Consider the following 17645-nt stretch of genomic DNA (forward strand, 5'->3'; position numbering starts at 1 on the left):
ATCCATGGCTAGGGGGGCAGTCAGGTACTAGGCCTTTGCCAAGGACCACCTGGGGTAACAGTAATAAAGGCTTTAACATCCTAGTGCCCCAAAACCCCCATAGAGGAGCCTCCACTGATGCTCTTTAATGTCATGCCCAGGACAGGGTTTGGGGTATGGCTGTCTGGTACTGAGTCCCTCTTAAAAAAAACCTCAAACCAAAAGAGACGTAAACATCTCACAATAATCCTGTCATGTTGTTACTGGTGACGTGTTAGCCGTCATGTCCCCAGCTGGGTTTTATTCAGCTTCCAAATGAATCCCTGATCTTTGCCCTGGTTCTAGGCCCTCTGTGACCCCATCGGAAGGGAATTACAGGTCCCAATAGACCCATTCAGCTCTTTGTCACCTTTTTGCTTCAATAGCGAGAGCACCCCGCGGTGATGCTCTTTGAACGCCCGGGTATAAGAGAGCGCCGGCGAGCAGCAGGTGAGTGAGCATCATGTCCGTGCGCCGCATCTTCACCCTGCTGCTCCTCGCCATCCTGAGCAGGCGCCTGGCCGCCATGCCGCAGAGTCAACGGGGGGACGACGCTGCCGAGAAAGACCTGATGGTTCCGCCGCTCCTGGACGGCGAGTCGGACTTCAGGAGGAACCAGATGTGGGAGGACATCACGGACGAAGATGGGGGCCCCAGATTGGTCCTTTTGGCCGTAAGTGTAACACACACAAAAATGATTTAAGACATAATCTGATCTCACGTGTTATTGTTCAAATAACCAGCTTCATCACAATCCTACTTGCTCTGCCCCTCGCCGGCCAGGGTGAGTTGGCTCCTCTGACCTGGCCGGCAAGGCTCACTGGCTAGCATTCATCAGCCTGTGGGAGAAGCGATCACACTCATTCATTCATCAACCTGTGGGAGAAGTGATCGCACTCATTCGTTCATCAGCCTGTGGGAGAAGCAATCGCACTCATTCATTCATCAGCCTGTGGGAGAAGCGATCGCACTCATTCATTCATCAGCCTGTGGGAGAAGCGATTGCACTCATTCATTCATCAGCCTGTGGGAGAAGCGATCACACTCATTCATTCATCAACCTGTGGGAGAAGCGATCGCACTCATTTGTTCATCAGCCTGTGGGAGAAGCGGCCACACTCATTCGTTCATCAGCCTGTGGGAAAAGCGATCGTACTCATTAATTCATTAGCATGTAGGAGAAGCGATCGCACTCATTTGTTCATCACCCTGTAGGAGAAGCGATTACATCATTATTTCATCAGCCGGTGGGAGAAGCGTTCGCACTCATTCGTTCATCAGGCTGTGGGAGAAGCGGTCACACTCATTCGTTCATCAGTCTGCGGGAGAAGCAATCATACTCATTCATTCATCAGCATGTGGGAGAAGCAATCACACTCATTCGTTCATCAGCCTGTTGGAGAAGCGCTCGCACTCATTCGTTCATCAGCCTATGGGAGAAGCGGTCACACTCATTCGTTCATCAGCCTGTGGGTGAAGCAATCGCACTCATTCATTCATCACCCTGTAGGAGAAGCGATTACATCATTCTTTCATCAGCCGGTGGGAGAAGCGATCACACTCATTTGTTCATCAGCTTGTGGGAGAAGCGATCGTACTCATTCATTCATCAGCCTGTGGGAGAAGCGATCGCACTCATTCGTTCATCAGCCTGTGGGAAAAGCGATCGCACTCATTTGTTCATCAGCATGTGGGAGAAGCGATCGTACTCATTCATTCATCAGCCTGTGGGAGAAGCGATCACACTCATTCGTTCATCAGCCTGTGGGAAAAGCGATCGCACTCATTTGTTCATCAGCCTGTGGGAGAAGCGATTGCACTCATTCGTTCATCAGCCTGTGGGAGAAGCGGTCACACTCATTCGTTCATCAGCCTGTTGGAGAAGCGGTCACACTCATTTGTTCATCAGCCTGTTGGAGAAGCGCTCGCACTCATTGGTTCATCAGCCTGTGGGAGAAGCGGTCACACTCATTCGTTCATCTGCCTGTGGGAGAAGCGATCACACTGATTCATTCATCACCCTGTAGGAGAAGCGATCGCACTCATTCGTTCATCAGCCTGTGGGAGAAGCGGTCACACTCATTCGTTCATCAGGCTGTGGGAGAAGCGATCATACTCATTCATTCATCAGCATGTGGGAGAAGCAATCACATTCATCAGCCTGTGGGTGAAGCGCTCGCACTCATTCGTTCATCAGCCTGTGGGAGAAGCGATCGCGCTCATTCATTCATCAGCATGTGGGAGAAGCGAACCCGCTCATTCATTCATCACCCTGTAGGAGAACCGATTACATCATTCTTTCATCAGCGGGTGGGAGAAGCGATCGCACTCATTTGTTCATCAGCTTGTGGGAGAAGCGATCGCACTCATTCATTCATCACCCTGTAGGAGAAGCGATCACACTCATTCGTTCATCAGCCTGTGGGAGAAGCGATCATACTCATTCATTCATCAGCATGTGGGAGAAGCAATCACACTCATTCATTCATCAGCCTGTTGGAGAAGCGCTCGTACTCATTGGTTCATCAGCCTGTGGGAGAAGCAATCGCACTAATTCGTTCTTCAGCCTGTGGGTGAAGCAATCGCACTCAGTCATTCATCACCCTGTAGGAGAAACGATTACATTATTCTTTCATCAGCCGGTGGGAGAAGCAATCGCACTCATTCGTTCATCAGCCGGTGGGAGAAGCGATCGTACTCATTCGTTCATCAGCCTGTGGGAGAAGCGGTCACACTCATTCGTTCATCAGCCTGTTGGAGAAGCGGTCACACTCATTTGTTCATCAGCCTGTTGGAGAAGTGCTCACACTCATTGGTTCATCAGCCTGTGGGAGAAGCAGTCACATTCATTCATCTGCCTGTGGGAGAAGCGATCATACTCATTCATTCATCACCCTGTAGGAGAAGCGATCGCACTCATTCGTTCATCAGCCTGTGGGAGAAGCGGTCACACTCATTCGTTCATCAGGCTGTGGGAAAAGCGATCGTACTCATTCATTCATCAGCATGTGGGAGAAGCAATCACATTCATCAGCCTGTGGGTGAAGCGCTCGCACTCATTCGTTCATCAGCCTGTGGGAGAAGCGATCGCGCTCATTCATTCATCAGCTTGTGGGAGAAGCGATCGCACTCATTCATTCATCACCCTGTAGGAGAAGCGATCACACTCATTCGTTCATCAGCCTGTGGGAGAAGCGATCGCACTCATTCATTCATCAGCATGTGGGAGAAGCAATCACACTCATTCATTCATCAGCCTGTTGGAGAAGCGCTCGCACTCATTCGTTCATCAGCCTGTGGGAGAAGCAATCGCACTAATTCGTTCTTCAGCCTGTGGGTGAAGCAATCGCACGCAGTCATTAATCACCCTGTAGGAGAAGCGATTACATTAATTCTTTCATCAGTTGGTGGGAGAAGCAATCGCACTCATTCGTTTATCAGCCGGTGGGAGAAGCGCTCGCACTCATTCGTTCATCAGCCTGTGGGTGAAGGGATTGCACTCATTCATTCATCAGCATGTGGGAGAAGCAATCCCACTCATTCGTTCATCAGCCTGTGGGAGAAGCGATCACACTCATTCATTCATCAGCCTGTGGGAGAAGCGGTCACACTCATTCGTTCATCAGCCGGCGGGAGAAGCAATCCCACTCATTCATTCATCAGCCTGTGGGAGAAGCGGTCGCACTCATTCGTTCATCAGCCTGTGGGAGAAGCGGCCACACTCATTCGTTCATCAGCCTGTGGGAAAAGCGATCATACTCATTCATTCATCAGCATGTGGGAGAAGCGCTCGCACTCATTTGTTCATCAGCCTGTGGGAGAAGCGATTGTACTCATTCATTCATCAGCATGTGGGAGAAGCGATCACACTCATTCATTCATCAGCCTGTGGGAGAAGCAGCCACACTCATTCGTTCATCGGCCTGTGGGAGAAGCGGTCACACTAATTCGTTCATCAGCCTGTGGGAGAAGCGATCACACTCATTCGTTCATCAGCCTGTGGGAGAAGCAATCGCACTCCTTCGTTCATCAGCCTGTGGTTGAAGCGATCGCACTCATTCATTCATCACCCTGTAGGAGAAGCGATTACATCATTCTTTCATCACCCTGTAGGAGAAGCGATTACATCATTCTTTCATCAGCCGGTGGGAGAAGCGATCGCACTCATTCGTTCATCGGCCTGTGGGAGAAGCGGTCACACTCATTCGTTCATCAGCCGGTGGGAGAAGTGCTCGCACTCATTTGTTCATCAGCCTGTGGGTGAAGTGATCGTACTCATTCATTCATCACCCTGTAGGAGAAGCAATTACATCATTCTTTCATCAGCCGGTGGGAGAAGCGATCGCACTCATTTGTTCATCAGCCTGTGGGAGAAGCGGCCACACTCATTCGTTCATCGGCCTGTGGGAGAAGCGGTCACACTCATTCGTTCATCAGCCGGTGGGAGAAGTGCTCGCACTCATTTGTTCATCAGCCTGTGGGAGAAGCGATCGCACTCATTCGTTCATCAGCCTGTGGGTGAAGTGATCGCAGTCATTCATTCATCACCCTGTAGGAGAAGCGATTACATCATTCATTCATCAGCCGGGGGAGAAGCGATCGCACTCATTTGTTCATCAGCCTGTGGGAGAAGCGGCCACACTCATTCGTTTATCAGCCGGTGGGAGAAGTGCTCGCACACATTCGTTCATCAGCCTATGGGTGAAGTGATCGCACTCATTCATTCATCACCCTGTAGGAGAAGCGATTACATCATTCTTTCATCAGCCGGCAGGAGAAGCGATCACACTCATTTGTTCATCAGCCTGTGGGAGAAGCGGCCACACTCATTCGTTCATCGGCCTGTGGGAGAAGCGGTCACACTCATTCGTTCATCAGCCGGTGGGAGAAGCGCTCGCACTCCTTTGTTCATCAGCATGTGGGAGAAGCAGTCACACTCATTCGTTCATCAGCCTGTGGGAGAAGCGATCGCACTCATTCATTCATCAGCATGTAGGAGAAGCGATCGCACTCATTCGTTCATCAGCCTGAGGGAGAAGCGATCGCACTCGTTCAAGGACATTTTCTTCGACTTGTCTCCACCACGTGCTTCAAGGTAGAGAGCGTGCGCATGATGTCAGGCTCGAATGTAACCACGGCAACCGTGGCGAAAGCCGCGACCGCCCTCGTCATTTGCCGTCGTGCCCTAAAAAAAAAATTGACCGACATTTGCGGCAAGAACATGCTGTGACCGCACTTGACTTTTTACTTCTTAATGGGCGAGAAATGTAACAGTAAACGGTGTAATGATAATTTGCGATAAAATTCCAGACGGTTAGTAACACCGTCTAATTACCGCAAAAACAAGAATTAAATAACAAATATTAGGCAACAAAAAGTCAGGCGCAAGCTCGTTTGGCCTGACAATCATGGCGGACGAACTACACGGACTTTGCTCCGGAGATTCCTCCTCAGCGTTAACGGATCCAATCTGATCAATTCAATCCACTTTATTTGTGTCGCACATTTAAACAACAGAAATGTTTCCAAAGTGCTGCCCAACGATATTAAAAACAATATTCAAATATCATCCTTAGCTCCACCACGGACTGAATAAAAACAAAACATAAATAAATATAAAACCAATATAAAAACGACATAAAAATAAACATGATTAAAAACAATTTTATAGTGTAAAACCAATCAAAACAATTAATACAAATAATTGCTTGGTTTAACATAATTTAAGAGCATACTAAAAGTATACAGTTTGATGTTGGTTTTATTTTCTCAACACAGCTGCTGTGACTGAGAGTTAATGAGGTGAGGAAAAAGCAGGCGATGTGTCGTTAACGTTATCAAAACTTCTTTATAAAGTCTTTACTTTGTTTAGCGGTATGTTCACTCCTCCATTATTTAACTACAAACTGCATCAGTCTTCAAATAACATCAATACTCAAATGTTTTGTCATCTCAACCAAATGAACGCCGGCCGTGAAGATTGTGTATTCGATGTGAGAGGAGTCACTCTTTATTTTTGTTGGCCGAACTTTGTGTTTTATTTCGATCCCAAAAAGTAAACAGCAGGTTTTTTGTTGTTGTTTTTTTTTACATTACTTGTGTTTTTTTTCATGTCACAAAGGTTTTACTTCAACGACCATTCATGTGACACATCATTTTGTTAATAATAGTAATAGATTTTATTTTTAAAAAAGCACTTTGCATTAAGCAAACAACCTTAAAGTGCTACAGTGTATTAAAATAATAATAATAATAATAATAATACAAACTAGAAAATATAGTTAATTCCCATACATCTATATGTACATATGAATGTACATAACTTAAATAAATTATAATAATTAAACAAAAAAAAATCCCTCCATCAAAATGTAAAAACAGAGATGAAGAGATCACGTAATGAAAAAAACCTGACAAGTTGATGTTCTTAAAAAAATAAAAAAAATAAAAATTTGTCAATAAATATATGGATAATGTTTATTTATAGTCTTTTTATTAGACATTATACATGACATGATGGTATTACATTCACACCCTAACAATCAGTAATCATGATTTCAATACTAATAACAATAATATATATATATATATATATATATATATATATATATATATAAATATATATATATATATATATATATATATATATATATATATATATATATATATATATATATATATGTGTGTGTGTGTAATTGTACACAGTATATTTATTTTTGTCATACATTTATTAAGAAAAGATAAGGTACTTTACTTACACTTATTTTTTCCACGCTTTCAAAGGCCATGTTATTCACATGTGAATAATGCTGTATAATAAACAACATTTATATTTTTCACATTTGAATAATATAAATACAGTCTATTATACACCATTATTATTTATATTATTCACATGTGAATAATATAAATACAGTCTATTATACATTCAAGTACAGTCAAAAAGGAATATATGCATTATACAGTATACAGTATATAATGGGCTGATGGACATTCACATGTGAATAATGCTGTTAAATAGACTGTATTTATAATATTCACATTTGAATAATGCCGTATAATAGACTGTATTTATGTTATTCACATGTGAATAATGCTGTATTATAGACTGTATTTATATTATTCACATGTGAATAATGCTGTATAATTGACTGTATTTATATTATTCACATGTGAATAATGCTGTATAATAGACTGTATTTATGTTATTCACATGTGAATAATGCTGTATAAAAGACTGTATTTAAATTATTCACATGTGAATAATGCTGTATATTAGACTGTATTTATATTATTCACATGTGAATAATGCCGTATAATAGACTGTATTTATATTATTCACATGTGAATAATGCCGTATAATAGACTGTATTCATGTTATTCACATGTGAATAATGATGTATAATAGACTGTTTTATGTTATTCACATGGAAAAAATACCAAAGTGTCTGGAACAAATGAATTGGATTTGTTGTGGCAGAAACATTTACTTGTGTGATTACTAAGAACAAGCGAAGTACTCGGGTATTTGTACTGCGTGTACCGAGTACTGCGTCCACATCTGACATGTTGATAGCAGCCGTCATAAATCCAGAGGCAGTTTCTTCTCCTTCCACGTGTGTGCATCTGTTTTTGTCTCCTTGAAAACTCTCGCCTATTTTTGTGTTCCACGTCTTGCAGATCAGGAAGGACTTTTCTTTTTATGAGCGCTTGACATGACTTCTCTTACTTCAGCACTTTGAATGTCCTCTCCATTTCCTGCACCTTCCTCATCCAACACTTCACTTCTCACCCCGGCTCAACCAAGTACTCTCTGGCTCTAGTACTCAAGTACTGTGTGGTAGTACTGGTATATTACTCTACTACTGTAGTACTGTGTGGTAGTACTGGTATAGTACTGTACTACTGTAGCACTGTATGATAGTAGTACTGTAGTACTCAAGTACTGTGTGGTAGTACTGGTATAAAACTCTACTACTGTAGCACTGTATGATAGTAGTACTGTAGTAATGTACTAATGTAGTACTGTGTGGTAGTAAAACTGTAGTACTCATATACTGTATGGTAGTACTGGTATTGTACTCAAGTACTGTGTGGTAGTACTGGTATAGTACTGTACTACTGTAGCACTGTGTGGTAGTAATAGTATAGTACTGTACTAATGTAGTACTGTGTGGTAGTAAAACTGTAGTACACAAATACTGTTTGATAGTACTAGTATTGTACTCAAGTACTGTGTGGTAGTATCGTACTGTACTACTGTAGTACTGTGTGGTTATAATAATGTAGTACTGTACTACTGTAGTACTGTGTGGTAGTAATAGTATAGTGCTGTACTACTGTGTGGTAGTAATAGTATAGTACGGCAGTACTGTGTGGTAGTAATAGTATAGTACTGTACTACTCAAGTACTGTGTGGTAGTACTTCTATAGTACTGTACTACTGTAGTACTGTGTGGTAGTAATAATATAGTACTGTACTACTGCGTGGTAGTAATAGTATAGTACTGTACTACTGTGGTACTGTATGGTAGTACTAGTATATTACTCTTCTACTGTAGTACTGTGTGGTAGTAATAGTATAGTACTGCACTACTGCAGTACTGTATGGTAGTAATAGTATAGTACTGTACTACTGTGTGGTAGTAATAGTATAGTACTGCACTACTGTAGTACTGTGTGGGAGTAATAGTATAGTACTGTACTACTGTGTGGTAGTAATAGTATAGTACTGTACTACTGTAGTACTGTGTGGGAGTAATAGTATAGTACTGTACCACTGTAGTACTGTGTGGTAGTAATAGTATAGTACTGTGCTACTGTAGCACTGTGTGGTAGTAATAGTATAGTACTGTACTACTGTAGTACTGTATGATAGTAGCACTGTAGTACTCAAGTTCTGTATGGTAGTACTAGTATATTACTCTACTACTGTAGTACTGTGCGGTAGTAATACTGTAGTACTGTACTAATGTAGTACAGTGTGGTAGTAATAGTATAGTACTGTACTAATGTGGTACTGTGCGGTAGTAATAGTATAGTGCTGTACTACTGTAGTACTGTGTGGTAGTAATAGTATAGTACTCTACCACTGTAGTACCGTGTGGTAGTAATAGTATAGTAATGTACCACTGTAGTACTGTGTGGCAGTTATAGTATAGTACTGTACTACTGTAGTACTGTATGGCAGTAATAGTATAGTACTGTACTACTGTAGCACTGTGTGGTAATAATAGTATCGTACTGTACCACTATAGTACTGTGTGGTCGTAGCAATAGTATAGTACTGTATGGTAGTAACAGTATAGTACTGTACTACTGTAGCACTGTGTGGTAGTAATAGTATAGTACTGTATGGTAGTAATAGTATAGTACTGTACTACTGTAGCACTGTGTGGTAGTAATAGTGTAGTACTGTATGGTAGTAATAGTATAGTACTGTACTATTGTAGCACTGTGTGTTAGTAATAGTATAGTATTGCACTAATGTAGTACTGTGTGGCAGTAATAGTATAGTACTGTGCCACTGTAGTACTGTGTGGTAGTAATAGTATAGTACAGCACTACTGTAGTACTTAGTGGAAGTAATAGTATAGTACTGTACCACTGCAGTACTGTATGGTAGCAATAGTATAGTACTGTACTACTGTAGTACTGTAGTACTCAAATACTGTATGATATTACTTGTAATGTACGCAAGTACCGTATGGTAGTACTAGTATAATACTCAAGTACTGTAAGGTAGTAATAGAATAGTACTCTACTACTGTAGTACTGTATGGTAGTAATAGTATTGTACTGTAGTACTGTATGGTAGTAAAACTGTAGTACTCAAATACTGTATAATAGTAATAGTATAGTACTCAGGAACTGTATAGTTGTAATAGTATAGTACTGTACCACTGTAGTACTGTATGGTAGTAGTACTGTAGTACTCAAATACGGTATGATAGTACTAGTATTGTACTCAAGTACTGTATGGTAGTAATGGTATAGTACTCAACTACTGTATTGTAGTAATAGTGTCGTAGTCAAGTACTGTATGATAGTAATAGTATATTAGTTTACTACTGTAGTACTGTATGGTAGTAATACTGTAGTCCTCCATTACTGTATGATGGTTATAGTATCTACTGTAGTACTGTATGGTTGTAGTACTTAGTACTCAAGTAATATATGGTAGTAATAGTATATCACTGCACTACTGCAGTACTGTATGGTTGTGCTAGTAAAGTACTCAAGTACTGAATGGTAGTAATTGTATAGTACTGTACTACTGTAGTACCTTATGCTCTTAGTACTGTAGAACTCATGTACTGTATAATAGTAATGCTATAGTACTCAAGTACTGTGTGTTAGTAATTGTATAGTACTCAAATACTGTATTTAGTAATAGTATAGTACTCAGGTACTGTGTGATAGTAATAGTATAGTACTCAAGTACTGTATGGTAGTAATAGTATAGTGATCAAGTACTGTATGGTGGTTATAGTATCTTACTCAAGTACTGTATGATAGTGATAGTATAGTACTTAAGTATTGTATGGTAGTAATAGTATAGTACTCAAGTACTGTATGATAGTAATAGTATAGTACTGTACTACTTTAGGACTGTAGTTTTCTATGGTAGTAGTACTGTAGTACTCAAGTACTGTATGGTAGTAATAGTATAGTACTCAGGTACTGTATGGTAGTAATATTATAGTACTCAGGTACTGTATGGTAGTATTAGTATAGTACTGCACTACTGTATCACTGCAGTACTCTATGTTAGTAGTGCTATAGTACTCAAACACTGTATGATATTAATAATGTATTACTGCACGACTGTAGTACTGTTTGTAGTAACACACTAGTACTCAAGTACTGTATGGGGATAATAGTATAGTACTCAGGTACTGTATGGTAGTATTAGTATAGTACTGCACAACTGTATGACTGCAGTACTCTATGGTAGTAGTACTATAGTACTCAAATACTGTATGATATTAATAGTATATTACTGCACTACTGTAGTACTGTGAGTAGTAACACAGTAGTACTCAAGTACTGCGTGATAGTAATAGTACTGTATGGCAGTCCATACAGTACTATTGGCATGCAAAGTAATGTCAGACTACTATACTACTCGAGTACTGTATGGTAGTAATAGTATAGTACTCATGTACTGTGTGGAAGTAATAGTATAGTACTTAGGTACTGTATGGTAGTGATCGTATAGTACTGTACCACTGTAGTAATGTATTGTTGTAATAGTATAGTACTCGAGTACTGTATGGTAGTAATAGTATAGTACTCAAGTGCTGTGTGGAAGTAATAGTATAGTACTCATGTACTGTATGGTAGTAATAATCAATCAATCAATCAATGTTTACTTATATAGCCCTAAATCACTAGTGTCTCAAAGGGCTGCACAAACCACAACACAAACCACTACACATAAAGTATAGTACTCAAGTACTGTGTGGAAATAATAGTATAGTACCCAGGTACTGTATGGTAATAATAGTATAGTTCTCAAGTACTGTGTGGAAGTAATTGTATAGTACCCAGGTACTGTATGGTAGTAATAGTATAGTACTCAAGTACTGTGTGTAAGTAATAGTATAGCAGTTGGGTACTGTATGCTAGTAATAGTATAGTACTCAAGTACTGTGTGGAAGTAATAGTATAGTAGTTGGGTACTGTATGCTAGTAATAGTATAGTACTCAAGTACTGTGTGGAAGTAAAAGTATAGTACTCAGGTACTACATGGTAGTAATAGTATATTACTCAAGTGCTGTGTGGAAGTAATAGTATAGTACTTAGGTACTGTGTGGAATTAATAGTATTATACTCAGGTACTGCATGGTAGTAATAGTATAATACCCAAGTACTGTGTGGAAGTAATAGTATAGTACCCAGGTACTGTATGGTAGTAATAGTACAGTACTCAAGTACTGTGTGGAAGTAATAGTATAGTACTGTACTACTGTAGTAATGTATTGTTGTAATAGTATAGTACTCGAGTACCCTATGGTAGTAATAGTATAGTACTCTGGTACTGTATGGTAGTATTAGTGTAGTACTTAAGTACTGTGTGGAAGTAATAGTATAGTGCTTAGGTACTGTATGGTAGTAATCGTATAGTACTGTACTACTGTAGTAATGTATTGTTGTAATAGTATAGTACTTAGGTACTGTATGGTAGTAATAGTATAGTACTCAGGTACTGCACGGTAGTATTAGTATCGTACTATACTACTGTTCGACTGCAGTACTCTATGTTAGTAGTACTATAGTACTCAAATACTGTATGATATTTATAGTATATTACTGCACTACTGTAGTACTGTAAGTAGTAACACAGTAGTACTCAAGTACTGTATGATAGTAATAGTACTGTATGGCAGTCCATACAGTACTATTGGCATACAAAGTAATGTCAGACTACTATACTACTCTAGTACTGCACTAGTCACAGTAGTACTTAAGTAGTACTGCAATATGTTGACTTGTCATTGTTTTCATTTGGCAGCAGTTTGACATAAGTATTGGGACACAGCAGTCAGTAGTAAACCATGTGGTGTTTGCAGGACCCCAGGCACAGAGCAGCACGCACGCGGGGTTCGATTCCTGCTTTGACGCGGAGCTGGAGTCACACCCCTTCAGACAACCTGAGGGTGGAGCGCCAGGACTCGGACATAGACGGTGAACACGGCGGCACCACCCCGCACCAAAGCTGACGTCACTCGTGCTTCACACCTGTCTTTTGTGTCCAGTGCTGCGCTGCATGATTGGGAGAGTGTACCGACCCTGCTGGGGGTCCTGAACGCATCATCAACCACCTGCAGGAGGCGACACCACAAAATAAAAGTTTGAATGCATCGTCAACAACCTGCAGGAAGTGACACCACAAAATAAAAGTCTGTTTGAAATAATACATGTTTACAGAGTTTGGTCATTCTGGCAGGAAGTGTCACAAATAAAAGCATTTGTGCTTTGCCATGCTTTACACTTGACTTTCAAAATAAAGCAACTGCAAAATTGGTAAAATTAAATAAAGGTTTATTTGAAATGGAAGATATTTACAGTTTGGTCATTCTAGCAGGAAGTGTCACAAAAAAAAGTGCTTTGCTCTGCTTTACATGTGGCTTTCAAAATAAAGCAATGGCAACATTGCAAAAGTGATAAAATAAAATTAAAGTTTATTGGAAATGGAAAATATTTACAGACTTGGGTCATTCTAGCAGGAAGTGTCACCAAAAAAAAAACATTTGTTCTTTGCTCTGCTTTACACTCGACTTTCAAAATAAAGCAACGGCCAAAATGCGAAAATAAAATTAAAGTTTATTTGAAATGGAAGATATTCACAGAGTTTGGTCATTCTAGCAGGAAGTGTCACAAAAAAAATAATTAAAAAAAATTAAAAAAGCGCTTTGCTCCGATTTACAAGTGACTTTCAAAATAAAGCAACAGCAAAATTGCTAGTGGTACAACAAAATAAAAGTTTATTTGCAGTGGAAGGTATTTACAGAGTTTGGTCATTCTGGCAGGAAGTGTCACACAAAAATAAAATTGTGCTTTGCTCCACTTTACACTTGTTTTTCAAAATAAAACAATAGCAATGTTGCTAAAGTGATACAACAAAATAAAAGTTTATTTGAAATGGAACATATTTACAGAGTTGGGTCATTATAGCAGGAAGTGTCACAAAAAAAAACATTTGTGCTTTACACGTGACTTTCAAAATAAAGCAATGTCAAAATTCCATCCATCCATCCATTTTCTACCGCTTATTCCCTTTCGGGGTCGCGGGGGGCGCTGGCGCCTATCTCAGCTACAATCGGGCGGAAGGCGGGGTACACCCTGGACAAGTCGCCACCTCATCGCAGGGCCAACACAGATAGACAGACAACATTCACACTCACATTCACACACTAGGGCCAATTTAGTGTTGCCAATCAACCTGTCAAAATTGCTGGTGATAAAACAAAATAAAAGTTTATTTGAAATGGAAGATAATTATAGTTTGGTCATTCTGGCAGGAAGTGTCACAAAAAAAATTGTGCTTTGCTCCACTTTCCACTTGTCTTTCAAAATAAAACAATAGCAATATGCTAAAGTGATAAAACAAAATAAAAGTTTATTTGAAATGAAATATATGTTCAGAGTTGGGTCATTCTTGCAGGAAGTATCACAAAAAAAACAACAAAAAAAAACATTTGTGCTTTGCTACGCTTTACACCTGACCTTCAAAATAAGGCAAAGGCAAAATTGATAAAGTAATAAAACGAAAAAATAAATTATAAATAAATAATAAAATGCTTTGCTCCGCTTTACAAGTGACTTTCAAAATAAAGCAACGGCAAAATTGCTAGCGATACAACAAAATAAAAGTTTATTTGCAATGGAAAATATTTACAGAGTTTGGTCATTCTGGCAGGAAGTGTCACAATAAAGCATTTGTGCTTTGCTCCGTTTTACACTTGACTTTCAAAATAAAGGAGCAGCAACATTGTTAAAACAAAATAAAAGTTTATTCGAAACGGAAGATATTTACAGAATTTGGTCATTCTGGCAGGAAGTGTCACAAAATAAAAAATTGTGCTTTGCTCCACTTTACACTTGTTTTTCAAAATAAAACAATAGCAATATTGCTAAAGTGATAAAACAACACAAACGTTTATTTGAAATGGAACATATTTACAGAGTTGGATCACTATAGCAGGAAGTGTCACAAAAAAACATTTGTGTTTTACACGTGACTTTCAAAATAAAGCAACGGCAAAATTGCTGGTGATAAAACAAAATAAAAGTTTATTTGAAATGGAAGATAATTATAGTTTGGTCATTCTGGCAGGAAGTGTCACAAAAAAAATTGTGCTTTGCTCCACTTTACACTTGTCTTTCAAAATAAAACAATAGCAATATGCTAAAGTGATAAAACAAAATAAAAGTTTATTTGAAATGAAATCTATGTACAGAGTTGGGTCATTTCAGCAGGAAGTGGTCATTCTTGCAGGAAGTGTCACAAAAAAAAAAAAAAAACATTTGTGCCTTGCTACGCTTTACACCTGACCTTCAAAATAAAGCAAAGGCAAAATTGCTAGCGATACAACAAAATAAAAGTTTATTTGCAATGGAAGATATTTACAGAGTTTGGTCATTCTGGCAGGAAGTGTCACAATAAAGCATTTGTGCTTTGCTCCGTTTTACACTTGACTCTCAAAATAAAGCAACAGCAACATTGTTAAAACAAAATAAAAGTTTATTCGAAACGGAAGATATTTACAGAGTTTGGTCATTCTGGCAGGAAGTGTCACAAAATAAAAAATTGTGCTTTGCTCCACTTTACACTTGTTTTTCAAAATAAGACAATAGCAATATTGCTAAAGTGATTAAAAAAAAAAGTTTATTTGAAATGGAAGATATTTTCAGAGTTGGGTCATTATAGCAGGAAGTGTCACAAAAAAAACCATTTGTGCTTTACACGTGACTTTCAAAATAAAGCAACGGCAAAATTGCTGGTGATAAGACAAAATAAAAGTTTATTTGAAATAGAAGATAATTACAGTTTGGTCATTCTGGCAGGAAGTGTCACAAAAAAAAATTGTGCTTTGCTCCACTTTACACTTGTCTTTCAAAATAAAACAATAGCAATATGCTAAAGTGATAAAACAAAATAAAAGTTTATTTGAAATTAAATCTATGTATAGAGTTGGGTCATTTTAACAGGAAGTGGTCATTCTAGCAGGAAGTGTCACAAAAAAAATGTGTGCTTTGCTATGCTTTACACTTGACTTTCAAAATAAAGCAACGGCAGAATTGCTAAGGTGATAAAACAAAATAAGTTTATTTGAAATGAAATATATTTACAGAGTTTGGTCACTCTAGCAGGAAGTGTCACGAAAAAAATATTTGTTCTTTGCTCTACTTTATATGTGACTTTGAGAATAAAGCAAGAGCAACATTGCTAAAGTGATAAAACAAAATAAAAGTTTATTTGAAAGTGGAACATACAGTATTAACAGGGTTTGGTCATTCTTGCAGGAATTTTTACAAAAATAAAAAGTGTTTTGCTCCGCTTTACAAGTGACTTTCAAAATAAAGCAACGGCAAAATTACTAGTGATACAACAAAATAAAAGTTTATTTGAAATGGAACATATTTACAGAGTTGAGTCATTTTAGCAGGAAGTGTCATGAAAAAACATTTTTGCTTTGCACGTGACTTTCAAAATAAAGCAACGGCAAAATTGCTAGTGATACAACAAAATAAAAGTTTATTTGAAATGGAAGATATTTACAGAGTTGAGTCATTTTAGCAGGAAGTGTCATGAAAAAAACATTTTTGCTTTGATCGTGACTTTCAAAATAAAGCAACGGCAAAATTGCTAGTGATACAACAAAATAAAAGTTTATTTGAAATTGAACATATTTACAGAGTTGGGTCATTTTAGCAGGAAGTGTCATGAAAAAAACATTTTTGCTTTGATCGTGACTTTCAAAATAAAGCAACGGCAAAATTGCTAGTGATACAACAAAATAAAAGTTTATTTGAAATGGAACATATTTACAGAGTTGGGTCATTTTCGCAGGAAGTGTCATGAAAAAAACATTTTTGCTTTGATCGTGACTTTCAAAATAAAGCAACGGCAAAATTGCTAGTGATACAACAAAATAAAAGTTTATTTGAAATGGAACATATTTACAGAGTTGGGTCATTTTAGCAGGAAGTGTCATGAAAAAAACATTTTTTCTTTGATCGTGACTTTCAAAATAAAGCAACGGCAAAATTGCTAGTGATACAACAAAATAAAAGTTTATTTGAAATGGAACACATTTACAGAGTTGGGTCATTTTCGCAGGAAGTGTCATGAAAAAAACATTTTTGCTTTGCACGTGACTTTCAAAATAAAGCAAAGGCAAAATTTCTAGTGATACAACAAAATAAGTTTATTTGAAATGGAAGATATTTACAGAGTTGAGTCATTTTAGCAGGAAGTGTCATGAAAATTTTTTTTTTTGCTTTGCACGTGATTTTCAAAATAAAGCAACGGCAAAATTGCTAGTGATACAACAAAATAAAAGTTTATTTGAAATGGAACATATTTACAGAGTTGGGCCATTCTAGCAGGAAGTGTCACAACAGAAGCATTTGTGCGTTTTTCCACTTTACACATGACTTTCAAAATAAAGCGACGGCAAAATTGTTGAAACCAAATAAAAGTTTATTTGAAATGGACCATATTTAGAGTTGGGTCATTCTAGCAGGAAGTGTCATGAAAAAAACAAAAACATTGTGCTTTACATGTGACTTTCAAAATAAAACAGCAAACTTGTTAAAACAAAATAAAAGTTTATTTGAAATGGAAGATATTTACAGAGTTGAGTCATTTTAGCAGGAAGTGTCATGAAAAAACATTTTTGCTTTGCACGTGATTTTCAAAATAAAGCAACGGCAAAATTGCTAGTGATACAACAAAATAAAAGTTTATTTGGAATGGAAGATATTTACAGAGTTGGGCCATTCTAGCAGGAAGTGTCACAAAAGAAGCATTTGTGTGTTTTTCCACTTTACACATGACTTTCAAAATAAAGCGACGGCAAAATTGTTGAAACCAAATAAAAGTTTATTTGAAATG

At 38.4% G+C, this 17645-nt stretch overlaps 1 protein-coding gene across 1 annotated transcript; it reads left to right on the top strand.

The window, feature by feature from the left end:
• Positions 1-481: 481 nt before the first annotated feature.
• Positions 482-13070, top strand: pmch (pro-melanin-concentrating hormone). Its single transcript, XM_061911922.1, has 3 exons — positions 482-691; positions 12595-12709; positions 12781-13070. The coding sequence occupies exons 1-3, from the start codon at positions 482-484 to the stop codon at positions 12828-12830; spliced, it is 375 nt and encodes a 124-aa protein (XP_061767906.1). The 3' UTR covers positions 12831-13070.
• Positions 13071-17645: the final 4575 nt, after the last annotated feature.

This window comes from Nerophis ophidion, linkage group LG10 (genome assembly GCF_033978795.1).
Source record: "Nerophis ophidion isolate RoL-2023_Sa linkage group LG10, RoL_Noph_v1.0, whole genome shotgun sequence".
In the NCBI taxonomy this organism is placed as follows: Eukaryota; Metazoa; Chordata; class Actinopteri; order Syngnathiformes; family Syngnathidae; genus Nerophis; species Nerophis ophidion.

Coding starts and splice junctions, on each gene's coding strand:
- pmch (XM_061911922.1), top strand. CDS start 482: ATGTCCGTGCGCCGCATCTTCACCCTGCTGCTCCTCGCCATCCTGAGC. Junction 692..12,594: donor CCAGATTGGTCCTTTTGGCC/GTAAGTGTAACA, acceptor TGGTGTTTGCAG/GACCCCAGGCACAGAGCAGC. Junction 12,710..12,780: donor CCAGGACTCGGACATAGACG/GTGAACACGGCG, acceptor TTTTGTGTCCAG/TGCTGCGCTGCATGATTGGG.